At 38.9% G+C, this 27,815-nt stretch overlaps 1 protein-coding gene and 1 long non-coding RNA gene across 3 annotated transcripts in view; one reads left to right on the top strand and one right to left on the bottom strand.

Annotated features, from left to right (window-relative positions):
• Window positions 1-236: 236 nt before the first annotated feature.
• The window catches only part of NR0B1 (nuclear receptor subfamily 0 group B member 1), a 28,917-nt gene continuing 1,338 nt past the window's right edge, over window positions 237-27,815 (bottom strand). Inside the window, exon 3 of one of the 2 annotated variants that reach the window (XM_080377632.1) lies at window positions 237-26,652. In XM_080377632.1, the coding sequence (XP_080233758.1) occupies window positions 26,408-26,652 (245 nt within the window). In that variant the 3' untranslated portion in view covers window positions 237-26,407. Of the gene's footprint in view, window positions 26,994-27,815 lie in introns of both variants that reach the window. The other variant, XM_080377633.1, reaches the window with a different exon arrangement.
• Window positions 26,987-27,815, top strand: part of LOC308059769 — a 43,941-nt gene continuing 43,112 nt past the window's right edge. Inside the window, exon 1 of the long non-coding RNA XR_013926396.1 lies at window positions 26,987-27,512. This is a non-coding gene — a long non-coding RNA (uncharacterized lncRNA). The remainder of the gene's footprint in view (window positions 27,513-27,815) is intronic.

Here is a 27,815-nt window from a genome sequence, read left to right as displayed (position 1 = left end):
AACAGAGAAAACTCCTCCTTGTCCAATTCACTTGCTAGCTTTGCATCTCCAGTGAAAGCCCGATCAAACATATGCTGCTGCTTGAAGTAGGACACTTTTGTTTACTTTTCTTTCCTTTTTTGTATGTGTAAATGTATTCCTTCATTAATTCGTTTGTTCATCAATTGAAAGTTTATTTTTATTTTTCTTAAAGAAACAAGTTTTCATGTTACTGCTAGGTCTGTAAGTTTCTTAAGTGGGCTCCTGCAAGCCTTTTCTTTTTCTTTTTTTTTTCTTTTTTTTTCTTTTTTTTTGGTCTAGAAACAAAGGAATCCCACACTAAATTGAACAGAAAGCAAGAGCTTTAGTCCATTGAAGCAGGAAGAGCAATTTTATTAAAACTGTATGAGCAGTCTGATGCAAAAAGGTAAGTGAAACATGGCCCATACGGGTCTTTAAAGGTTTAACAGGATTTTCATTTCTAATATCACATTGAAGGAGAACTCATTTTTCTGTTTGTGGCTCAGGATGCACAAAGTAAACATGTCCCCAGGAGAAAAAAATAATGTCTTCAGTAGAGTCACGGCTCACTTGAAAGAGCAGTCGTGAGGGAGCAGTGCCATCTGCAGGCTGTGTCCCCGCATCCCTGCAGCGGGCTAGTGACCGTGGTCGTCTCCTTCAGGCAAATTCGTGTAGAACTAAAACAGTGCCTCAGCAGTCTGCAGTATGTATCTGAGCACCTGGTAGGGATGAACAGAATAAATTTTGTATTTTCCATTATTTCTTTTGGCCAGGGGCTCTTTCTAGCATGCCCAACAATTTGAGGGTTTCTCTGAAGAAGGAAGAGTATTTTATTTTGCATTTTAAAATTTAAATCTGAAAGGCTTCAGTGTCTTCAGAGCAAGTGTTTTCAATACTGAAAGCAAAATAATTCTTTCCATAACACAGATTTAAAAGAAAAAAAATATATCTCCCATGGTGAGGAGATGTCAAATCAATATCTGTGATTTCCTACCAGGAGACAGAACGTCCCTGGTAAGCACCAAGGCAATTATTATGAAGAATATTTAAACAACCAGTTTGATTTGCAGAACTTACTGCCAGAGGTTACTGTGGAGCCAGGGTTTCATGGGTTCAGAAAAGAGTTAGACCACTGCACAGATGGGAGCAGCTGGTCCTTGAATGCTATTAAAAACAGTACTTCGGGTACAATTTTTTTTCAGGGAAATCCTTACATTTCTGAGCACCTTTGTGAGTCCTTGTGCACTTTTGCTTCATTCTCTAGACACCTGCATTTGCTGCTAATAGGGACATGACAACCAAGTGCAGTGGTCTTTCTCCTGACTCGGTGCATTCATTACATTTGTTTGTAGGAAAAGCCAAACAGGCTTGCAGGAACTAATCCTAATACAATACTATAATCTCAAATTCAAAGGAATAGAAAAAGGCCAATAAAAGTCTAGTAAATCATAATTAATGTTAAGCAAAATAATGGGCTATGCATGGAACGTTCTCAACTGTAACATGCAGAAAGAATCAGCTGATCTTGCTGGTTGTTTCCTGAAAAAAAAACAAAAGACAGGCATGCAGGCTTGGAGGCTGAGAAGACTGCCACAGCAGAAGATATCAGAACATGAGTAAAGAAATTTTGTCCCTCTGCATTTATATGGCATAGTGATAAAAGGAACGAATAGAAGTAATTGCATCAATTAGTCTGTTACCTCTTTTTTCAGGAATCCAAATAGATGCTTTCCTCCATTTTCCCCAGCTCTTTATAAAGTTGTGACTAGTTTGTAATTGGCTTTATAAAAGACAGAAATGTAGCCACACCCTCTCATCAAAAGTTGTTGAGTAGGATTTATGTATTTTCTTTCACTTTGTTTTATGCCTAAAAGTGAGTTCTCATTGTTAACTCATGAAATATATCAGCACAACTAGACATAAAAGCAACTTTGTATTTCTCTGTTATTCAGTTCAGGATTCTTCCACATTCTGAGCAGACACAGGTTTGCTGCCTACCACCAGTGTTTTCCACTTTCTCTTGCTTCTTACTATCACATTTTCCTTTGGCCTTCAGAATGGCAGCAGCCCTGAAGTGGTTAGTGAACATCAGATAAGCAGCGTGAGGTTTGCTGGTACTAGTCTGAAGCTATTCTTTTTTCTGCCTTCAAAGGAACACGAGACCTGATAGCTTCCATTTAAAATGTGTTCATTTAAAGGCTAGCACATTCCCTTTGGACTTCTCATACACATCCCTTCTTCTCAGATATAATCAGAGGAGACTTCCAATGTTAATCTCAGTTCTCTTAATCAAAAGAATGCAAATTGTACTGCCCTATCTTAGTTTGACATCAGCAGGACTGATTACTACTTAGGGACAAGGGTTACGCTAAGCTTGTTCTTCCAAGGTAGAAATACTGCATGGCTTTATGCTGTTTATAAGATGCCACCTTATTTCCCTTCCTCATTATCATCATCACTGATGAAGTTCATGTTTGAGTCAACATTATCATTACATCACTCAGTTGTAGCACTGAATGACCATTTTTATTACAAAGACTATATATATCCTTCTCCCTAACTGTCCCTGCTACAAACTTTAGGAACAAATTGAAATTTAATGTTTTGTATTGTGAACTACATATATCTGGTCTGGAAGTGATAGTCAGTAAGGATGATGTGCCACACTGTTTGCTGTATATGAACTTGTTTGACTCTTGATGCGTGTTTCTGGTTACTTAAAAAATAACATTGCTTTTTGAGGAAGATGTTCTGCCTATATTCTGTTCAGGACCATTTCTGCATTTCCTGATCCTTAATATTGTTCACATATTCCCTAGCTGCTATGAATGAGAGCATGGCAACCATTCTGGATGGGAATACTAACAGCTAACACATGAAATACGCAAGAAAATCAACTAATCAGAAATCAGAAGGGGGGGGGGGGGGGGCAAAGTAGATGATTAATAGTCTACTAAATTTGACCACAGTAAAGCTCAGTGTTTTTCTTCAGTATTACTTCAACCCTTCCATGTTTGTAGTACCATTTGTACCACTATAAGTAATGAGTATTATGCCAAGGTAAATCCCTAATATTAGAAGATTTAAAATATTTTCCTATCAAATTAACTGTAATACTATTTTGCTTTATGTAAAATTTGCATGAGTGAACTGAGACACTGGAGTACAGCAGAAGAGAAAAATAATGGAGGAGAAAAAAAAAAAAAAAAAAGAAAATTTACAAAGTTTATATTCATCCTGCTGCACTTTTTAGACAAACTAACACTAGCCAAAATTACCCTACACATAAATATTTAAATTTATACTCTCTATGAGGCTACAGATAATCTCTGTATGTAACATATGCCTCAGAAAATATGAAAACTTAGAAGTTGATTCTGCCCCTTTTGAGCCTTAGCAGCACAAGGTGTCATTCAGGGAAGCCTGGATTGAACGAAAAAACAAGCATATGGAAGCTCCCTACAGTCAACTGAAAAAGCCTTGCACAGCCTTCTCTTGAACCTCCCTGGGAATGAGTGGAGGAGTGGGGGAAGAGTGAGAAGATTCACACCAAGTGTTGCAGGACAATCTAAGCTGTTTTGAGGCCTGATTTCTGTCCTGAAATACTTGCTTGGTGCTGTAATTTAGTCAGATGCTTTGTCAGAGCAAGAAGCAGAACCTGAAATCCATTAATTTTATATACTCTTTTATGCTGACAGATCCAGTATGAACTTTTTCAATAAAATATTTCTAAAAATGTACTTTTACATTATCGTAAACCATTATTTTTAGTCTTTCTGTCATTCCTCTTAATCTGGGCATGTTTATCAGCATCATTCCTCCTGGGCTGCCTCTGTAGGGATATAATGTATTCTGATCGCATGGTGTCTGTTCATCTATAATGCTGTTGAGTTAGCTGCAGACAAATTTGAACATTTGATAGTTTAACCTCGAAATAAATGGTATTTGAATAACTTTTCACCACACCCAAATATGTCCCTGACTAGGGGATCAATGTCTACTTCCATTCCCCTGTCATTATTATAATTCTATTTTTACAGCAGAAAATCTCCCTCTTTAAAATATTGTTCATTATCCAGAAATAAATGACACCACCATCATGCTTAATATACACTAGTTTATTGTGTAATTCACCCATTGTATGCATGGATGAATCCCTGTTCCTTCTGAAATTTTATCTCAAATTTAAGCTGAAAATCTGCACTTTGGTTCCAGTCAGGAATGCAGCTGCATTCCTAAGGGAAATAAGGAGCCTAACAGCTGGTCCTCTTGAAGCAATAGGAAAACAGCTATTTGGCTTCATCATTGTCAGGATTTTGCCCTCATCAGCAAAAAAATATTCCTTTATGGAAGCATAAAGTTATGAAAGACGGAACAAAGAACTATTTGCATTTTACAAGGCAAATTACCGTGCATTCTGGGTTATACAAGTTGATGTTATCCATCAGTAATTACCTACACCTAGTAGGAACTAGGTGCCATTTTTAGGAACAACATCTGGTATGAACTACCGGGGACTACAACTAGTACCAACCTGTTTTGGAACACGTTCAGAAACATATGATGACTATCCTTACCATCCTTTCTTCTCATATGGATGCAGCAGTGCATCATGTAACCCATGCCTGCACTAATAAAGTTCAGGAGAGGAGGTGGTTCAAAACATAGTTTTTAGGCAACACCTGAGCAATAGATATTTATTCTTTGGCATGTGTCTATACATCCCTTGAAAGTTGGAACTACGGAGGGGTTAAAGGGTGCAGTTTCATAAGCTAATTCACAGGCTAGAAGCTGACCACTCTGAATCAGGGAGTAATGTGAACCCTTACCAGCCCTGAAGAGGTTTTGAATGCGCTAAGGGGATGTGCATAAAGAATGACTGAAGATGAAATTTTAAAAGTACAGGGTCATAGAGAGAGCACTTCCCCTTATTATTGCATATCCTTATTTTTGCCTATCTTTATTTTTAAATTACATATTCCTACACAGCAATCTTTCTGGATAGCTTAGTAGGCTATAGTTTATATCTTTTTCAATTTATAATAGATTTGCATTGCTGATTTTTTATTTTATTGTATTTTTGTAATTTACTGTATGAGAAGACTTACCAATGAATCTTGTAAGCCTGTGTAATATGTCAACTGGCAAATAGAAGTCTTGTGATAATGATATATACTGTGCGGGCTGTTTATGTTTTTCTCCAGAAGATTAGGTATTCAATGGTAATTTGCCAAAATGTACTGGACCTATAAAACTGAAAAGCTATAGGGTCTATAGCTACCAAAAATCGGGAATTCATTATATATGTGGAGTAAAAGGTAACAAAAAACTTTTGTGCACTACAGTCTATAAAAACCATACAGTCATAATTACCAATACTGAAATATTCAGGAATAAAAGTTCAAAGTTCAGATGACGAAAGAAAATTTAATTTTGTTTACACTTCTGTTGTTACGGGGGAGAAAGTAAAATTGCTATGACAAGATTCAGTTTTATTTATCTTCCTTGTTTACTGTAATATTTCTTAAAATATGCTCCTAATTTTTTAGACTTATCTGTGTAGATTCCCAGGATCATGCCTACAATTGATGAAATCAGGTTTTTAAGTCTTAATCAAAGTAAACTGGGGGGGGGGGGAGGAGATAGATTATTTTTAATTATAAAATTTTAATTCATTAGAATGGTGTAAATTATTTTGTTAAGTTTTTTTAATAGCCTTTTAAGATTCTTGCAGAAACAAGAAAACAAATCCAATTTTATGATGTATTTGAGTAGATACATTATCTAAGTAAGTATTTTTATGCTATCTTACATTGTGGAGTTGGTAAGGACTTTAATATGTTCTGTGTTTGAATGAAAGTTTCATATACTAGAGCAAGAGGCTTACTATGCTACTAAATTTTAAGTACAAAAATGTTTTTTAAAATAATCTAGATTTTATTACCACACAAATATAATAGTACCTAGAAGCACAGTGACATAATCATCTCAATTTTTTCAGTTTGTCAGAATTAGATTGTCTCTGTCCCAGCAACATCTCTTTTCTTAGTTTTCCCTGTGGGTATCACTGAATGTTTCAGCATGGCTTTGTATTCTGACAGGGATTTTCCCAGCATGCTTTTCTCATTAGTGTCTTTAAATCTAGCAGCCAGCAAGATGATTACCTTGTGTGGTTGCTGTAGGTTGGGTTGTTTCTCTTTCCTTCTAAATGATAAACTATTTTTAAGTTTCTGTTACATTTTGACATTTTTCCTCACAGCTCTGAAGTGCTTGCTTACTGCATTCTGAAAATGTTCCTCCTATGTGCAAATTCTGGTGTTTTTTTTTTTTAAATAAAAAATGTTGACTTAGAAAGTAGATATGAAAACAATATTATCTCAGGCAAAGGAGGACTTACTAGTATAAACAGGGTGGCTTTGAGGTAAAGTAATAAAAGTATTCAGCTACCCTAAAAACATAATACAAGGAAGACAATAAAATAACCTGTAATAATTTGTAACAACTGTTTCTTAGAAAATCTGTAAACATATGAGAATAATTAACCAAATGGAAAAAAAATTAGGAAGCAATACAAGGCAAAAATTGTCCTGCCTACCCTACAAAACAGATTAACGGTAATGAGCACAAAATATGGAGAGTTACCTGTGAGGAGTCACATATTCTACTGATGCTTGACAAATAATAGCACCTGAATATTATTGTATATACTAAATAACATCCTTGAGATTGGGAAGTCAAAGAGACATTTTATATCCTTCTGAGCACACAAAACTCTTATTTATCACTGTGGTAAGCCATGTAAAATGTTGAGGAAGGTGAATAGGAGATGAGTTGATGGATAAACAATCCATTTAATCCCATTTACTGCTGCTGTTGTTCCCATGTGTCTGCAAAATTCTCATTTCCATATGCTAATGAGCATTTCTTGTCAGTCCCCAGTAAATTTCATGTTTCAGGATATGTTTGTTTGTTTGTTTGTTTATCTGAAAATTTTACTCACAGGGACTTCAAGTACAGTCACAAGTTGATACTGCAAATCTTGCCACTTCTTGCCCTGCATTCCAGTATTTTAGCAGCATGCCATTGGCACTTTCACCTGCTCAGTTTTCAAAGCTCTGCCTAAGGTACAAAACCTGCTTTTTACCAATTTCACATTTCATATCAGCCACACCAAAGCAGAAGAGAAGAAAACATGTTTAATTGTGGTTCCCAAAAGCAGTGATCTGTTCTCTCCCCTGCCACATTCTTGATGTATTTTTATTTTCTTTGCTACAAGTGCAGCAAAGATCATTGTACTTTCTCAGTAGGCTACATATAGCTTACAAGAAAATTAGTGTCTTAAATGTGGCTTAGTGGTATATTAGTGTTTGAAATCTGGCAAAAGGACAAGGCAATGAATTTAGATCTGGGACTTGAGAGCACAATGTCTCATAAGCAGGAAGGCTTTGGTAATGATAATAAATGCATGCCAAACAAGAGTGAGTCCTCAGACAATTTAGATGTAGATGTCAAAAGTACCCTCCAACCACCTCCTCTAACCCCTCCCCATGCATGCACACTGAAGTACCATGCCCCTCAGCAGCTTGTCTGCAGGGAGGTGCCATTTGACAGATCCTTGCTAGAACTAGGTAGTAAAATTGTGTTATAAAGCTGTGGTATTCTACACTTCGGGTAAACTTAAATAGCAAACACCTGTATACAGTCAGCTCACTTCTACGTTTTTGTGGGACTCAGAGGGTTGTGTAAGGTAATTCCTTTATTCAGAGCAAGACATGAATCAAAATTTCAGATGTGGGTGTACAAAATGTGGGGCTTCAGTTTGCCAAAGCAGCAGGTAAGGTTTGTTCAAGTTTTACTTGCAGCATAAGTGTTCGATGACATTATCCTGCATCACTGTTTCATGGAGCTAAAATATATATGATGCTCCAGTAAGAAATCAAAACCAAATTTACACTGCACCTAAAATAGAGGTTTCAGACCTTAAAGACACTGATTGGACAGGACCTGCCATATCCTCAGCAATTAAAAGAGGCATGTGGGATGTGCTGCAGCTATACTACTGCAAGGGACCAGACCTTCTCATCACAGGGCAGCAGCATGTGGTCAGGGTTGCAAAGGCGAAAACAAGAAGCTCAGCTATTTTACTTTTCCTGCCAGTTACTATTTATACAGCATCATGGTCCAAAACGAGTCTGGTATAAAAAGTAACTAAGAGAGTATCATGTAAATGTAAACTTATGCAAACATGTAACTTTATATAAATTTGTTTTAATACAGCTATATTTACATAAATGCATTATATATTTGTATTTATAAAAAGTAAATATAAGCATACAATATAAATGCTTATCTTGAAATAACTGATTGAAATTTCAGAGCTATGTTTTCCGAATACTTCAAAAAAACATACTCCATAGGACATTCATCCAATGAACTGTACTTGAGGTATTTCCCTGTATAAGAAGCAGCTATGACCAAACTATTTCAGGTTTGATCATATGGGCGATTTACAATAGGATACAGAATTAAAACTAAGTATTCCTACTTCAGGTATGTGGTTTGATTCACTGTGCTGCATGCTGTTCATGATTCCCATTTGCATTAACATTACTGGAATAAAAAGGAACATTTCAAGGAGATTTTTTTCTCACAACAGAAAATACAGACACTTTATTTCTTTACAAATTAAAAATAGAAGTTTTACTTAAAAAAATGGAAAGTGCTATATTTAAAAAAAATATATTGTGAGCTTTTTGGTTAGCTTATTTTTCTGAAACAGACTGTAATGCACATTGCTTAATATTTTAACTGGAAAGGAAAAGGCACACTTGCATGAAATCTAGTGTTTCACTGAAGTAAGGGGAAAAGCAGCCATGAAATACTGTTTGAGAAAACAAAATAAAAAGTTAAACTCCCTTGTGACAAATCATACTGCTTCAGGAGAAGCCATGTTCTTATTGGTTTAAACCCTGACAGTAAAATACCACAAATTTCCTCTGAGGGTAGTGATTATTTTTAACAAGATGTTCCTCATTTCTTCTGTATCTTTTCATGGCAGCAGCACATCTTCTTTCACCTACAGGAATATGCCTGATATTCTAAGAGAAGTATATGCAATACAGGGAACTGATCGTTTTATGCATAACTATCAAAACAAAGCAGTTTTCAAAAGGATATTTTGTTTGTTTGCTTGTTTACTTCTCCTAGGACCTTTAGCCTCAGTGTGCCGTACAGAAGTCATTTTCTGTTGGTCTGGGAGCTTGTGTGACCTTCAGCAGACCTCCTGGGGAGGGAACCACTGTGACCCAGCCATTCTGGCCAACGTGGAGTGACCTGCAGGTGACCACTGACCTGGTCCACATCCAGACCTGCCCTGTCACCCCCAGAACTGGTGGTGCTCAATTGCCAAGAGCTGTGTTCCCTTTCCTCCTTTCCCCAGGACATCTCAGCTTTCCAGGTTACATACCTTATTTATGTATTTTCCATGGCCGGTAGTTATCTCTCTTAATTTCTTATGGCAATCATGCAAATGTAGATGTCATCTCATTATGCAGACTTTATAATTGCATTTCCCTGTGGAAGTGTAGGTTTGTTAGTTGGAACTGTCAGTTTCCATCCATCAGGCTAAGGAGATGACAAACCAGAGGAGATCATACTCACATTAAAGAAGCAAATTTGCAAGTGCTTTGACCCAGTCTGTTTATAAAGCCAAACAGACCATAATGTCATGATGATTATTCAAGATATCAACTGCAAGGACTGTTCAGTACACGCCCTCCGAGAAGGCGATATGGAAAGACAGAGGCAAAGAGTGTCGTCACTGTCTCACAAAATGTGCATGGCAAAGATAAAAGGATCTTTCATTCTCCTTTTCCCTGGTATAGCATCAAAATCAGAGCTGAGAGAGGGAAATAATCTCTACGACCAATGAATACATGAAACCTTTGCTTTTCCAAAACAGATTCAGTCAAGCATTAACCTAACCAGTTATCTCCAGGTTTGGTTTTGTTTGGTTTTTTCTACCAGCTGTCTAGGATTATTGTTGGGGATGGCTCACAAGAGTGTGCCAGGAGAGAATAAAGGCTCCAGGACTGCATCAAAACTTGCTTGTGGTAGAAGCTAAGACAAGCAGGGCCAAAGACCAAGCCTGCACCAGAAGTAAAACAGCACAGGAAGACCTGTAGAATGAAACACTGTGCTGAAGACCTATTCTTCACACTATAGGTCTTAAGAATATTTTACTTTGAACTAACTCTAGCCTAGTCCCATGAACTGGATGCCGACAAGCAGCTGCAGCTCACCTCCCAGCTCAGTTTCGTCTGATGGGAACATAGCTCCTGTTCTTCAAGACCTATCCACAGTGTGAGCCAAGGCATGGTAAATGGGGGTGACTGGAAAATTCACTTCAACAGTACCAAGAAACTTTTAGATGCAAAGCAAAATTACCAGTTTCTTGCAATATCACTTTGAAAAATACAGATACTTTAAACTAGTCAGAGGGTGGATTGGGGGTGGATTTTGTTTCAGTAAGGTATGTCTATATATATGAATTCCAAATATCTAATTTAATTCTCCTTTAGGCCTAAAAAAAACAGGAGTTCTGAGTGAAATATTTATGTCATCTGTCTACGTGTTGCCTGGCTCAATCAATACTGCTGGTTCCCAACTTCCCCATTACCTCCCATGTTTAAAAAGAAATATTCAGAACATAATCTAAGAAGGAGATCCTTGATTTTTTCCATTGTTGATTTTTAAATTAATCTTTAAAAAATTGGAAGAGAAAAAAACCAACATGCCTGCATAATCACAAAAGTTACAGCACTGTAGTCATTATCTTCTTGTATTTAATTTTGTAGGAAATAAATTTTACACAGGTTACAGTGTCAAAGGGGAAAAGAATATGTGCATATAACAACAACTTTTATTTCTGTTGTGAAGTAATATACCTTAAGCAGCAGTAAACATTCTAATGAAATAGCAGTTGAAGCAGTAGAGCATAAAATTAATATGCATCAAATGACAAAAAGGAGATGATCAGTCGATAGGCTGTTCCATAAAGTTTGCATGCATAATTCAAATGATATTTAGCAATTCATGGATCTCAGTTATAGCCTTTTTTTATTGCCAAGTCACAAAGTGTATTTGTTCAAGTAATAATACCACTTTTTGTCATGGCAAAGTTTAAACAATTCAGATGTCAAGTCTTCGATCTGCCAATGAGAGCTTTACAAATGGGGGGCAAGGCTGGGAGGAAATGAATACAGCAAAAAATTAATGAACACAAGACAACAGAGCAACTTTTCACTGTTTGTTTGGCAATATAACTTCAGCATAACTTCAGCTCCTAGAGGAAGACTTACACTAAAACTGAGAAGTATTCTAGTTTTCAAGTTGATTACTTGAATATTATTGAGACATAAATGATTGCAATTTAATCTATGAAAAACAATACCATACAGATTGCCTATAGAGAAAGAGTTGGAAAGGGTTGAGATATGCAACAGTTTGTATATGACATAGAAAGATTTTATATTTAGTAATCAGGAAAGAGCCTGATGTATTTTGCTGTTTGCATTTGATATCCAGATAGGAGCCAAATGTTCTTCTTAATACGCAAAATCTTGAGCTTTAGTCCTTTCAGCCTAAGCATTATAATACATGCACAAAACAATTCTGGCCTTTGAGTCTTCAAGAAAAGCCAGCAATGAAAATGGCATGGAAATGTAATAGTGACAAAGTTATCAAGAAAGTAATATGTTCTTCTTATATGTCTGAGAATATGGATGGATTCCTAAAACAGGGGGATGAATGTAGCAAAGGAACAATGGTACAGCAGGTTATTACACAGCTGTGCAGTTCTCTGTGAGTCAGATATTTAGATAATTTAGATTTAACTAGCAATTTTTTTAATAAATCATATTATTAATTTGGGTTAATTTTAAATAATAATTTTTGAGTAACTAGAAAATAGCACAGTCAGATGTACTGTGAAGACACAGTATAAAGATGGCTATTATTATTTAAGTATTTGCGTGCCATCGGAAACCTTATCATCACAGATTTTAAACCACATGATTTCTCTTGCTGTGGGACTTTGAGAAGCCTCTTCCAAGATCAGAATGCCTGATAAAGGCCAAGTTAATGTAATATATTGGCTAACTGAAGAATATCATTAGCCAGGAAAGAAGATCCAATGAGAAATACTTTCCAAATGTGTCCAAACATTTCACCTGCCATTAGGGAAAGGGAAGTCTAATGATAAAGCTGTACAAAATACAGAAATTCTGTTTCACAGAGCATTTCAAAATTATCTTTGTTTTGAATTGAAATGAAACACATCAATTTTTTTTAGACAATCTACAAAAGAGCCTGTAGAAGGGGGAGAGGAAAAATGCTGTCTGTCAATCAAACCTACTTCTTCCTACTTCATATTGGTGTTCATCAAAGTTAAAATATAAAGACAAAACTAGACAAGTGATTCAAAAACAAAAATGGATCTCTTGTTTCAGTGATATTGAGAAGGATGTTTGACTATCAAAACAATCCACGGGTTTTCTTTTTTCAAATGAAATTACTGTCAAATGCACAAAATTCTTGAAGCTTTGATATTGATAGAACTGCACATTCTCAGAGGATTTAACTCTTCTGACTGAGAAGCTCCATCTTAAGAAATGTAGCCACTAGGGCCCAGATACTAGGAAAAAATAAAAGTATTGCTTGAGTCACAGGCCTGTGCCACCTATAGATGCAGAAGACATCATGCAGCCGGATTGCTGAATGGGCTCCCTAGAGACATTTTACTCTGCGTAGCCTTGAAGAATGCATTATATTTTTGAATTTATTCTCCCTCTCTAGAGGCAGGGTATGATTTACATAGTGTCCCAAGTTATGAGTAAGAAAATGTATTGAACATATCTGGGATTCTTTTTAGACACTTTTAGTCATGTCGGATGAAATCCTAGATATGCTGAATTTGCTGGGAGGCTCCGTCATGATTTCTTTCACCTGTTAGTGTCTATTTCAGCATTGCAAACTTGCATTTAGCTTTCTTAGTCATTCGATTCTCCCCCTACTGACTAGAAGAGAATGATTTAATGTCATAAGGATAAAAGTGAAAATCCCAAAGCATTGTATATATTTTTTCTTCAATTATGTGCTCTCATTTTGTTGCAATTTTATCCCTTTGTCCTCTCTTACTGGATTTTCTTGCTAAGCATCCATTGTAATAAAATGCCATGTTCAATGGAGTTGCAGTGAGCAATTTAAATAATAGCAGGTGTAGATGTGTAGGAATTTTGATTGTAATGCACTACTGTGAAGAACTCATGCATTTATAGTGCACTGTATTTCTGAAACCATTATGGCAATAAGCCAATCAGCTTGAGTGCGCCAGGGGCACTGCTGCAAATGTATAGAGTTGATGGAATTAATTTCAGTCACTTACTCTTGAGGTAGGATTAGAGGAAATTTTGATCAGTTCATGCATCTCTGATTTGGCCTGCAGCTTTGAGCTCTGGCTACAGCAGAGCTCTCAAGCTGAGCACAGATGGGGCTGGATGGTATCTGGGTGAGAAGCTTCCAAAAAAATCTAAATGTTGCAATGTGTAGGTGTTGGTAACTCACCAGGCCGTATGCTTCCCTCAGGCCTACTCCTTGCAACCCTGCCTTTCACCATAGCAGCAAACACCAGCTTGCTAGAGGTATTTCCTTTGAAGATAAGAGATAAGATCAAGTCCCTTATCAGTTGAAAATCCTATTATATGTTCTCCAGTACTGGCCTTGATATCATGTCTAGCTTCCAGCTCAAGCAATTCCATTACATTGTTTGCTTTTTCCCATTTCATTTTCAAAAAAGGCAAATCAGAACTGCTGTCAATATAAAACAGCTATGACTGCATTTTGCAGAGAATTAGTTGAAGCTGTCTGTATTGGAAGAGAGGGGATTCTGTTCTGGGTGCTAGTTACGACCAACTGCAAAAGCTCACTTTTATACATATCTGTTCAAGAAACCCTTAACTTTGGGACAGTCACTTTGTTACTACAATCTCTATAATATCTTCAAATTATCCCGAGTCTTGCAGTTCAAGTCAAGCTTTATTTTTCAAATGATGACCAGCTGTGCTAGAGGACCTTAATTACAAATGCAAGCTGCACTGCAGCTGGGAATGCTTCCAGCACGCTATGTAGGTAAATATACCATGACTTACAGCTTACTATTATATGAAGCATTTGCACACCCACTAGACACAACGCTGAACAAGAACTAATACGGACTGCTCTGGGGAAGAGTAGAAAAGGCCGTTTTTCAGGTGCTTGACGGCATGTCTTACCCATGGGTTTTAACACTACTTTGCATTCTGGGATAGTCGTCTCTCAGATCCATTTCTAACACAGTTGTCACTTCAGAAACTCTGTTCAACTTTTTAAACATGAAGGAGGTTTTTACTGAGTTATCTCACACCACAACTGTGCATGGAAGCTGGAAAGTGAGTTTGGTACTCAGACGCTATGCTGAAATACTGCTGGTGATGGAGGTGGGCGATGTGGCACCATGGTGGTGTGAAATGTCGGTCATGCTGTGGGCCAAGTTCTGCTCAAGTTACTTCTCTTGTCTGTGGAAAAATCAGTGGAGTTTCTTGAATGTATACTAACCGAGGGTGTCGTCTTAGCCTGAACTTGCCAACCTGCTTACATTGCCTTGATATTATACAGTGGTTCATTGACTTTTTTTTCTGCTTCACATTGTTTGCCAGTAAAATGAGTTGGGCAAAGTATAATGGAGGGGGCAAGAATGACACTGTGCAGTTACATGGAGGAACATTACTTTTATGAAATGCTTAGGAATCAAAAGCTGCCTTTGCACACATTGACACACCATCATCACATCTCCCCAGTAACTCGCCCCCAAAACTAACAAATGTAGACAGGATGATAACTGATGTAATTTCGGTGATGAAATTATCTATGATCTACCAAAATTTATTCAAAAGATGTTGTCATCCTGCGCTCTTTCAAAGAAATATAGAAAAAATATTTTCTGTAGTGATGGGAGTGCATTCCCTTTTGAAAGACAGGAGATAAAGCAGCCTAACATGTAAGTGGTATCTGTAATAGAATGGCTATAGCTACATATATCATTACAACAAAAGCACACAGGTTATCAAATTTGTCTCAGAAGGCAGGTTGTTAAGATGGGCTATCTCTTATTCTTTTGCAGCTGAGCTATTTTTTCAGTCTTACTGAATTTTTGGTCACTGCAGTTACAAGACAAAATTAATGTGTTAGGTTACCTGATAAAATCTCATCTGCACACCCACAAAGGGGCTCAGAGACACAATGTAAGGGAGACCCCAAATAATACCTTGCCCAGCCACTGCCAGGCCCATCCCAGGAGCCACAAGCCCATCAAAGCCCAGAGGAGCACAAGGACAAAACAGAGGGCAGGTGGGAACCCAAACTGAAGACTAGAAGGGAAGGACACCCTGCCTGGGCACCTCCCAGGGCTGCCCCAGCAGAGACTCAGCCCCAGTGTCCAAGTGTGAAACCTGTCACTGTGAGTCACTGGGAGCAGCTCTGTGCATCACCTTTTGGACTAAGGGTGGTTGCTGTCTAGGGGCCGGGCACATTATGGGATACAGGGGAAGATGATTTCAGGATTGCACAGGATTTATTATGGAATGTTTAAGAGAGGAATCAAAGGTCAGAAAAAGGAAGGGATTTAGGCAATTTTGGGAGGAGCAAATAGAGGGATAAGAGAGTAAAAGTGTTAATTTGCACATAAGCACGGGCTGGTCAGTGCCATTGTCTGGTGCTGTCCTGCACTTGATCATCACAGTCTGCCTGTAACTGTTTTCCAGTAGGACTTTTTACTCTGTGTGTGTCTTTACCGGTCTGTCGAACTGTGCTGCCAGTAACTGGAGTGGGGCTGCAGCCTTGGGAGCTCATATGTCCAGGTGCCATCAGCTGGGGTGACTGAGTAAGCCTAGTTGTTGGATGGATCTACCTTGTGTATATGTATATATACTGCCACTAACAGTCCTCTGACCTGTCCAGCCAGAAAGGGGAGCAGGACGAGGCCATTAGTGCTGTCCGCGTTTTGTGAATGCCATGGGTGTCTGTCTGCCTCTGATGTGCACAACCAGCCGTCTGTCTGTATATGTTTATGGCGGTGCATCATGTGCTCTGTGCGCGGGTGCCTGCTGGGAATACGTTTTCAGCCTCACTACCAGTTGGACCTGGGGTGACAGAGTACCAGCAGCCTTGCTTCCTTTAAGCTATCTGATCCAGCATGATTTACTTCATCACCATATTATTTTTTTAAAAAATTTCCAATTCCAAATTCCTCTAACAGAATTTTTTAACAAGTCTGAGCAGATTGCTGCTTAGCTTCCTGAATGCAGTTCTTTCCTTTGACAGGACCGATTTATTCCACTTGTCAGAAGTAATGTCTGCCCCAAGAGTCCACTGGTCACCATGATAGCCATGAGAACCTCAATCAGTGCCGGCAACCACAATGTGCAGATTTAAAATTCCCCATTAAAACTACCCAAATACAACAGTACATCTTAATACGTCCTGCCATTTAAGTGTTAGATGATGAAAGCTCAGACAAGAGCTGAGTTACAAATGGAGGAAGGTTCTTCAAGGGACAAAGACTGCCTTGTATGTCTAACTTTCAAAACTCCACGTGTAAGCAGTGATTGCTCATCTAATGAATAAATAGGCACATTAATGAGAACTTGCTTAGACTCACAAAATTTGAGTGATTTCATGCGTTTATTATAGTATTTGAAAATGTTACTCAACAGGAATCATTGTTATACCAATATTCACAGGCAAACTATTCTGAGGGAGAAACCGATTTAAACGAAGGAAAAAATAATACTTCAATACAGATTAAAAAAAAAGAATCAGATTTCAAGGAAAACTGAAGGATGTCACAGACCATAACTAAAAATGCTGACGTTCATGAAGCAGCACTGTAAGATATAGAAGATGATTAATATTCGCGCTGCAGATTACTGGAAAAATCCATGGATGTTTAAAAACCTTAATTGGCTATTCCAGTCTCAAGAGAGAGGGGAAATAAGCCTGTTATTGAAAATTACATGAGCAAGAAAGAAAGCTGTTGATAATGTCAGCATGGACCCAAATCCCTCTTTCACGGGTATAAGGTGAATATTGATTAGTGTAATTCCCTTGCCTTCTGGGCTGTGCTTTACATTTCTGTAAGTGCTGAAACAGGCTTCACTTGGGGTTTTTTCTTCTCATTTCTTTGGATGCATATGTACAGTATCTGCTTTCTTCCACAGCAATAACAATGATATGTTACTACTGCCTTAGTTTTAACCAGTTTAATGTGCAGAAAAGCACAGTGTCGCATGATGTCAGCAATTCTGCAGAGAAAAATGTTGATGGAAATGGCAGGCTGCTGTTAGAGGCAGTGTTAGGGCTATGGAAAGCCCACACTCTGTGAAGGGACTGGGTGAGGGTCTCTGGGAAAATATGGCGCAGCAACAATTGCATTTCACTGAGCTTTCACAAAAGAAAGCTTTCTGAATGCTTTTTATTACAGCCTTTTGATGAAACTGAGATAGCACCATTGAACGTTTCCAAGATTAGAAATGTTAGCGTTTCCTTCACCACATAGCTTTTGACAGAATATGGCATAACGGACACAGAGACCTGCTGTGTTGCAGATTTTGCCAGGCTCTATAGCAGCCGTTATATACTCCTTTAATCATTCTGCTTTCTTTTTATTTTATTTCTTTTTTCCTCTTCTCTAGCAAAATTTCTGATGTGTAAAAACCTGCGTTATTTATGAAGTAAAACGTCTGCAGTAATGATAGCATTTAACTTCTGACATAGAGCATTCTTTGAGCATGTTGCAAACAAGATTAGCTGTTTTCTTTTTGTATTCTCTGCATAATAATTCCAGCAGAACCACTATGTTAAGCAAGCACTTTGTTCCTTTTCTTCTTTTCTTTTGCTTCTATCGTTTAAGGCAATTTAAAGAAGTAAATTAAAATCCACTGTTATGCAGAACCTGTTTCTCTCAGGAAAACATAATAATGGTCATTGAGACAATGGCACATGCTGATAGTGTAATGAACTGGTGAAATGCACTGCATTTCATAGACTCAAGGCAATCAGGCACTGAAAATTACATATCCAGTGAGTTTACCCACCCACACTAACAGTTTAAGAACAGTCCCTCAAGGTTATTTCTAAGCATTTGGGCCAGTCTAGTTTTTTGATTTCACAAGTGTCAAGACCATCTTGAAAAAGGAAAATCCAAGAAATATTTCAAACATGTCTGCATTTAACATCACATACTAGAACCATGAGGTTAGAAAAGTGTTCTGATTTACCAAAATGTGATTTATATCTATGCAGAATGTTTAGAACTACAGATGGAAAATATGTTTTAACCATGGTCATTGACTTTCAGAAAGTGCTAGACTGATACAAAAGAAATACATATGAAATATTTCTATAAAGGATTCACTTTGCTCCTTAAGAAAAAATGAAAAATAGTGTAAATAGATTATAGGTTGTAGAGGACTATAATTAATAAGTTGGGGGCAGGGTGTGTGTGTATCACATTCCAATAGAAAATCTGGGAGCTGCAGTTCAGGAAAGATGTTGGCCAAGTGGGCGTCCAGAAGAGGTAAGACATCTAAGAAACATGGGTGCTTGAAAGAATCCAGGCAAGTAGTTTTCCACAAAACTTAAGATTAATAGCCTTCAAATATGCAAGGGTCTTCTGTCACAAAGTTTATCCATGTGGCTGGTGAGTAGATTAAAAAAACAGGGGATTGTGTTACAATACAGAAGGATCAGCTTAGATGCCAGGACAACTTCTGAATGTTAAGGGTAGTGACACAAAAATAGACTGAGTGGGGGTATCTTAGAGACCCCAACACTTAAACTTGTAAAGACAAGTTAGATAAGCTATTGTCAGGTATGACATGGTATATAATTCACCCTGTTAGGAGAGGAGGATGGATTAGATGATCACCCGAAATCCCTCCCAGTCATATGACTATTTAGGAGAACAGAATATACACCCACTATAATTTATAACCTGTTTCAACTTTACTGCTTCTCTTCATATTTTTTTTCTTGTCATCTTTACTGTTCTGTAATAAAATAACTGATGGAAAAAGGGCTTCTTTGTTGAATTACTCTATGGTTTACATTAAGGAAACATTGAGACCATAGCATGTCCAAGTGTACTGGATAGTTTGGGAGTCAGGCAAAACCAAGTAAGCAGCGCCTAGTTTGTGCTATCAGTTTACGTTTATAAAGGCTCCAGGTCTGTCCTATAAATAAGGTAGCAAATACTTTCAAAAGTTTTTCCCAGCTGCAAGGAAGTGACAAAAAGTGAAAGGTATGCATAACAGAAGTATTTATTGCTCAATACTGAGAAGAGCAGTCATCTGCCCCTTCCACAATGCATCTTGCGTAAGCAGGGCAGGCAGCACTGTGTCCCAAGGGTTTGGTTTCCTGGTTGTCCAGCTCAACAACCTAACTGGAAGGGGTCACATCCTACTTTCAGCCTACATATCTGATGTCCTTCCTCAAAAACCACAGGACTGTGAGGTAGGGAGGGAGAGAGCTGAGAGAGGAAACTGCTGGTACACACAGTGTAGTTTCACCCCAGAGCAGAGCTGGGCTATATCTAGGACGTGCAGTCAGGCACTGGAGGGCACAGTTCTTCTAACTGAGCTGGACTCTTAATGTCTGAGCTGTTTCTGAGCAGAATTTCTAGATAAAATAACGAGTTCCAACTGATTCCCATTAAATGTTCAGCTGTATGATCCACTTTCCTTAATGTAAAGAGTTACTGCATGTCAACTGAGCTGTGATATTTTGTCCATAGCAAATGTCAGTGAAAGTTCTCTATTCACAACAAATATCACAAAAGTGATAGAAATAAACTGTTGCAAATCAGTTTAGAAGTGGCAGTTTCTGGAGCTTTGGGACTTTTTTATCACCACTCAATCAACCATCATTCTTATATTCCTCATTTATGTGCAGTTTAGCTTGTTGAAATTAGATAGAAAAAACTTACAGGTCATAAATGCTTCCTTGTTCATTTCACCTTGTTTGGGAGCAGTTAATGTTCCCAGCTCAGATGCTCAGATGCCACCTGCAACAGGATTTTTCTCTCTTTACCTTATTTGAGAGTCACCTGATTTAGAACCAGGGCTTCCATCTAATCATTCCAGACATTAGAAATGCAACACTGCTCCTCAGCTTCCCAGAAGTTCTCCCTAAAGATCATCTCCAGCTCTGGTTCATCAGGTCACCAAAGTCCTTGACAAAGGAGTAGTAGCACACTGGATAACCGCTGCCTGCTAAGGTGCAACACTTTGAACAGAGCATCGTATCTATTCCTATGGGTTCCCAATTTGGTAAATATGGGAAAAGAAAAGAAAAGAAAAGAAAAGAAAAGAAAAGAAAAGAAAAGAAAAGAAAAGAAAAGAAAAGAAAAGAAAAGAAAAGAAAAGAAAAGAAAAGAAAAGAAAAGAAAAGAAAAGAAAAGAAAAGAGAAGAGAAGAGAAGAGAAGAGAAGAGAAGAGAAGAGAAGAGAAGAGAAGAGAAGAGAGGAGAGGAGAGGAGAGGAGAGGAGAGGAGAGAAGAGAAGAGAAGAGAAGAGAAGAGAAGAGAAAAGAAAAGAAAAGAAAAGAAAAGAAAAGAAAAGAAAAGAAAAGAAAAGAAAAGAAAAGAAAAGAAAAGAAAAGAAAAGAAAAGAAAAGAAAAGAAAAGAAAAGAAAAGAAAAGAAAAAAGAAAAGAAAAGAAAAGAAAAGGCATCCTCATTTCAGTGCTTATTATATTGACCATTTGGTCACTCAGTCTTAACCATTCATTTCACTTTCAAAAATAAGAAAAAGATCTGTCACCTGAGACAAAATAAACTGGATTTTCTCTTTCTTTGTGAAATGGATTAATTTTCTTTAGCTATTCTTATTTAAAGATGGCAGATATTAGTTGTGTACCTAAAACCTGGAGCAGCAGGCCTGCTAGCTCCTAGCATGAATGTTGTTACATTATACAAGTCTCCTTTCTAAATACCCTTCTTCGGCTACTGCAGGCTTTACTGACTTTTTTGCTATTTCTTTTAACCCAGCCCCACTAGAGAAAGAAGATATGAATTGTCCTGATATATTTCACTATCTATGTGTATGTGTGTATGGACACGTGTATATATGAGAAGCTGGACTACAGTCTCAGCTGAGAGAAGATGGCTAATGCTTTGCCAGAAGTGAGGGTGGCTCCAAAGGCTCCAATTTTCACAAGCTCGACTTTGCCAAACTGTACTGATTGACAGTTCAGTGTATAACCTGAATTTAGCCATATTTTGCAAAGTACAAGAAATAGGTATGCGGGGATCAAACACCATCTGGAGGGCTCAGTGCCTCTCCATCCACTCCAGGCAGAGCTAGATGCCCTGACTAGACTGGATGTCAAATTTTCAGACAGCTCAGTTTAAGCAAGGTGAAATTTATCCTATGTAACAAAATCGTGATTGGTTATATAAAATGAATGAACAAGTTCTTTTTCTGAATGTGAAACTAGTGTAATTTTCCTTATAGAAAATAAATGACATAAGTATACATAGAAGAAAAGGTGTCTGTATGTCATGTGTGCTTGTATAAACACTTGTGTGGTTACTTACCTACACCTGCCACGGTATGAAAGAAGCTGGGCCAGTTTCATTGCTGGCACAAGCAGTGAAATGACCACTGATTTATAGCAACAATGTGAACGATTTGTGGATTTGTATACAGTGCCAGCTAACAAGTTATAGCCCTGTGACCTCACAGCGCCTGCTGATTTAAGGACTTTTTGTCAAAGTTCCTCTGTCAGTCTCTACATTTTAGATACTGAATCTTACTTGTGTACATTTCAGATTTAAAATACTAGACATCCGTAATTTAAACAAATTTTAACAATGTTAAGGCAATATGTGTGTGCAGATCTCAAGCTGCATCTCAAAATTTCAAAATGTCTTGAGATAATATTTGCTTAAGCTATTCAGGACTTATTTTCAGTGAAGGAAAAACAGATCACCAGCTGGCTTTCTGAAATTTTATTTTATTTTATTTTATTTTATTTTTTGCCATATATGGCAATGCCCAGAAGGTCCACTAGAAGAATAAATTCTGTCTTTTGAAAAGAGATGAAAATGACTGACAGTATATTAGATTCAAGTCAGTATATGAGGACTATTCAAAACAAGAAAATTTAAGTTGCAGAACCCCACCTTTGGGAGCACAGTTACAGCTTATTAAGCATTAACAGCATTCATAGCCTACCCACAATAGCAAAAGGCTGCAAGATTTAAAGCAAACTATTAGAAAGACTACCATAACAACGATTACATACTAAACTTAGAAAAGCAAGATTATAAATAAATGTCATGGTTTTCCTTATCTAAAAGAAACACTCATAACTGTATTAACTAAAAATGCAAGTTGGTTTCTAAAGTATCCTCTCCCCGATCTGTTCAGAGAAAAGGCCATCACGCAGCAGTAACCCCTGCAGAATGGTGCTTTGTGATTAGAAGCCGGTGTCTGGACTGCTGGTGTCGCAGTCCTGACCACAAGCGATGGGCATCTAACTGAGGCGGGTGGGGATGGCTTTTTGTACAGCGCTGCTTCTATCTGAGACAGTCGCTGTGGGGACTGCAGGATTCAATTGCTTAGGAGGCTGCTCTTAGTTAAAACGCCTCTAACATCCTGGAGGGCTGAAAAAAATGTGCTCATGAGAAGATTCATGCCCAGAATGCCAGGGATAGAGAGCAGACAGATAAATTGTTTTAAAATCCTCAGAAATCATGTTGATATCTGAAGTGGAAAGCGGTCTTTACTGCTACATGTCAGAGCTCAAGGAGAAATGTTACGCTGCGTCTAACAGCGCAGAGCTCACAGCACAGCGCAGCACTGCTCAGCGGAAGACGGGGCTGGAGGCAGGCTCTCACCTCCGCAGGAGTCCCAGATAGCTGACAAGCAGAGGTCTTGTCCACTAGCCCTTTGGGCACCTGAAGCTGTGGGAGGGTCTTGACCCCCACCCCTTCTAGTAAAGGCGACAGTACCATGGCAGCACCCTTCTCCTATGCCCAGCCTTCCATTCTGCCCTACCTGCCTGAGGCCTCCAGCAGGCTGTCCTACCCCTGTTGCTAGGGTTATCCAGAGAGATCATCTCTTGTGTCACAGCCATGGCCACATAGACTATCCAATTCAGAGTTCACTCACCCTGCACAGGACAAAGTTGGGGCAGGAAAGGATCTAGCCCAGTCCTTCTACCCAGTAGAAAAACTGTGCTGTAGAGCACCCGAGGTCAAAGGTCTGGGGCAACAGAGCAGTTTGCTTATGTCTGCAAGCACCATATGCTCACAAAGGTTGAGCAGCTTGCGCTTCACACCTGCATAGCTGCCACTATGGCCTCTTCTTCAGCGGTGGCACCAGTGGAGAAGAGAACAGGCCACCCAGTCCCAGCAGACTGATGAGGATGCCTGTGTCGTCCTCTTGTGTGAGCTTCTGGGTTAGGTTCTTCCCTGCTCTGCAATATTTTCTGGACTTGACACAGAGTCCTCCCACAGGCACCCTTTTGTTCAAGTTCTGGCTTTCCTTGAGTTACAATGTCTCTCTACCTACTTCCAGTCAGCTCTTGGCACATTGTCCCCACACTAACATCATTACCCACTCTGATCCAGAACTATAGTCTCTTCTCTCCCATTCCTGCATGGTTCTCTAAGTCTTCAGCTTGATTCCTCCTACGAGTCTTTTTTTAATTTCTTGCTTCATCATTCCTGTTCCTCTGACCTGTGAAGAGACACATTCTGCCTGTTCTTTGCAGAAAGCCTTGATAAACTGTTTTTCCCATGCAGATTTCCTACTTACTGTTCCAGGTGCTTCCACTTGAATAGACAACACTGAAATGACTAACAGTATTGCTGATCCAAGAGAAATATGATAAAGTACAGTGAGTTCAAGGTGGATTAATTGTGCACAGAAGCAATATTTCTCCTGACAACTTCAGAAAATCGAGCAGAATACAGAATTTGTTCAGATACCAAACCTGGAGATGTAAGCAGGTCTACCCAAGTCGTTAAAACTTTTTGTATTTAGTGGCACAATAGATCCAAACTGTCTCAAGGTGACCGTTAGCTGAAAAATCCTTGCTGGTGACCAAGGTTCAGCTATTACAATTAATCCTTAGGAACACTGCCAACAAATCTCTTCTGCCACTCAGCAGAAAAATCTGAACACTAGTGTGTGCATTAACAAATTCTCAGTGTTAATGAAGTTGTTTTGATCTAAGGCTGTTGAAATTTTGAGTTCTTACCCAAGATTCATCATCTGCCACTAACCACTAATTAAATGTTTGATTATCACGCTTTGCATTTTTGTGGAAATTTCTTTGTCAGGCATCCTTGAAAGTTAACTATTGTAAGCTTATATGTTGTTTACAGAGAAAAAGGGAAACATACACATATATTTATGTTACAGAGTTGTTAGATGAGCTCAGCTGTTATCAACTCAAAGTACATTTATACATACACAGTAAATATTCTCCATATGCATATGTATATGTTTGTATTGCTATATATGTGTACATGCATGTGTGTACTTATAAAAGCATCAACTTAACACAAAGATGGTCTGCTCTATTATGGTCCGATCTGGTCTGAAGTCTGGACTGGTAGTGAAGAGTGTTTTATTTATACACCTTTTGCTCTTTGGAATTTTTGGGGAGCTCCTCAGGGCACACAACCCTACCTGGTTAAATAAGCACCAGAATAGTGTGTATTTAGGCTACACCATTGCTTTTCAGAATGGGGGCTGTGTTTCTTGCTTTGTTTTGTTTGTTCAGTGACAGTATCCTAGTCCATGATGCGATGGTTATTACCACAGCAATACAAACCTCAGTGATATCAGTTATGGGTGAACTTGTCCCCCTAGGAACCTTTGGCTACCTCTCCAACCATTTCCATTTTCTACAAGGTTTATCCACATAGGTACAAGACAACCAGAGACCCCCCTCCTCCTTACCTGAGTGTAGGGGCTGTGATTATCCTTTGCGCAAGGTGGCAGCAAAAGAAAGCTCTTCAAACTCGTTTCTTTCTCCCCTGCAGACCTCCTATTAAGGAGAGGAACTGCTTCAACTTTATTAATTGTGTTTTAAAAAACACCTCTTACTGGTAATCATCAATATATATGTGAATGACACATGGAGTTACTAATATCTTTTACTTTGGGAATGCATTCATACTTCTCTCTCCATTTTCTACCAGTATTCCCCACGAGAAAGGCTAGAAGGTTACATGCTGAGAAAGGAAAACCATGAAAAAATCCTCATTAAATCGTTGATTTTCCCTTTCTGATTTTTTTTTAAAGAATTTTTTTTTCAGCAAAAACGCAACTTGGATCAAGTCCAAGACAAAAAAATAAATATGTAAGCTCAATGTTTAATTAAGACATCTTCATGTCAGCTGACAAATTCTGGATGTACCAGTGGTATCCCACATTTCAGCATTGTATTTCTATAGGAATAAGTGGTCTGATGAATCTGGCTATGGAAATCCAACTAGCAATTACCTAGAGGAAAAGCAAAGAAAAGAGTGGAGTCTGCACCAGTAGTTGTCCTTCCCCTGTTCAGCATTTGCTGTTTGGATATTTTTAGAGGTGTTTTTGTTTGCTTGTTGTTTGGGGGAATAGAGTTAATTTTCTTCTCCTGGAGCGCAGCATGTGTTGAACTGAATGTATTACAGTAGATCAAGCTACTTTAAGGTTCATTAAGCCTCAAAATATCCCTTACACATCTTACCCATATGGTAGAAAACCGTAGGTCATTATTTTCTTTAATATTCTTTATAGATTTCAACTCTGTTAAAGTCAATAGAGGTAGTTCACTGAATGCAGTAACCTTTGATAGAGCGAGTATTTCAAGTATGAGCAGAATTGTGGCTACTGTACCCTATTCTAATATATCTGAAATATGCAAAATAAATAGCTTGCTCATTCCCCCTTTCTGTATGGCAGCTATGTTTAAAATGTAAACCTCGACTGCTGCTTATTTTGAAAAAGCAGGGAGTACTCACCTTGAAAGTACAACATAGCGTGATCTTTATTCAAAGACATGGTAAAAGAATAGCCAGTTGACTTTGAATATGAACATTCTCCACAACCTTAAAGCTTGTTTTGATGACTGTAATCTTATTCCAAACCCACTGTGTTTAATAAAAATTAATTTCAGAACTTGAAGAATATTTATTATGGAATACAAAAATACTATCTATGTAAAAACAATAAGTTAGTTTATTTACAGTACTTTACACTACTCTGCTCTAGGGCTTCCTTTGCATTGGACTTATTTTCATTATTTTACATGCCTTTATAATTTTGCACAAAGCATTTCCAAAAGCATGTCATCCATGTTCACTGCTCCAATGATGGGCTTAAAGAATAATTCAGCAATCACATTAGCATTAATAGATCTTAACAAGGATAGAACAACATTCAGCTTGGCAAATCTGGCTTCATCACCTCTGTGAATGAGTCTGACATGTTCATTTAAAGCTTGTTGTGCTTCCCTCTGCAGTCCTTCAATGTACTGTGTACACTGCAGTCCAGGTAGGTCTGAAAAGAAAAATAAATTATTTTGTTTATGTAGGTATTGATTATAAAACAATATTTTTCTTACAGAACAACTACTAACAGATTACAGGTTGTATTTATCACACAAGGAATGAAGCAAACAAAATTGCTAGAGGACTTCTCGCATGCAGAATCAACATGCCAAATTTTAAACTGCAGCTCAAAATCTCATCATGTTGGTGTTCTGGAAATTCAATACTCTTCTTCACTACACAGACTTGAAATACGTTTGCCAACATTCACTTCAGTGTTAAATAAATTAGCTGATAAAAACTTTGATTGAAGAATGCTCTCCAAAACACCTTTAAAGTGGCAAATGCAACCTGTAAACAGCGAGTAAGACAATAAAAATAACTCGTTAACTTGTTCGTTTCCACAAAATGTAGTATTCACATTTCAGGCATCTTTTGGCAACAGTTTCTGAGTAGCTCCAGATTACAAGTGGCAAGAAGCATGAACTCCAGAGTACAACACAAAAGTTTCCTGGTGAACCACCTAGAGAGGACACTGAAGGACAGCGAGCGCGGTTTCCCCTCGCCAGGCCAGCCGGCCGTTCGGCGGGGGGGGCGGGCCGGGCCGGGCCGGGCCGGGCCGGGCCGGGCCCCCCGGTCGCAGGGCAGCGCCGGGCGCCGTGTGCAGCCCACCCGCTGCCCCCGGGTGAGGCACGGGCGTGAGCACCACCCGCGGCACCTGCGGCTGCCTCGGCAACGCGAGGTGGCAAGTCAACCCCAGCAAACGCTACACGCACAGCCGAAACAGCACGTTGCTGCCGGAAGCCCTGAGCCCTCTCCTGCTTGCCTTCCACGGCGTGCAGACCCCCCGGGAAAGCGCACCTACACCCGGTAAGCACGCTTACCCCGCAGCGGCGGTGGGGGGTCCCCCCGCTCCAGCCGCCCCCCTCTGAGGAGGCGCTGCCAGGCGCCCCGCTCGGAAACCAGCAGGGAGGCGCTGCTGCCGCCCAGCTTCCCACAAGCGACTGCCTCGGGTTTGGTTTGTCGGCCGAAAGCCTCCGCGGAGGGCGGCCGCCGCCGGGGCCCCCGACCCAGCTGCAGCTGTACCGCCTCCAGCCGGCGACGGCTCCCGGCCCGCAGCCGGGGCCCCCGACCCAGCTGCAGCTGTACCGCCTCCAGCCGGCGACGGCTCCC

Source organism: Falco punctatus, assembly GCF_963210335.1.
Source record: "Falco punctatus genome assembly, chromosome: 2".
NCBI lineage: Eukaryota > Metazoa > Chordata > Aves > Falconiformes > Falconidae > Falco > Falco punctatus.
This window is presented reverse-complemented; position numbering and strand designations above follow the sequence as displayed.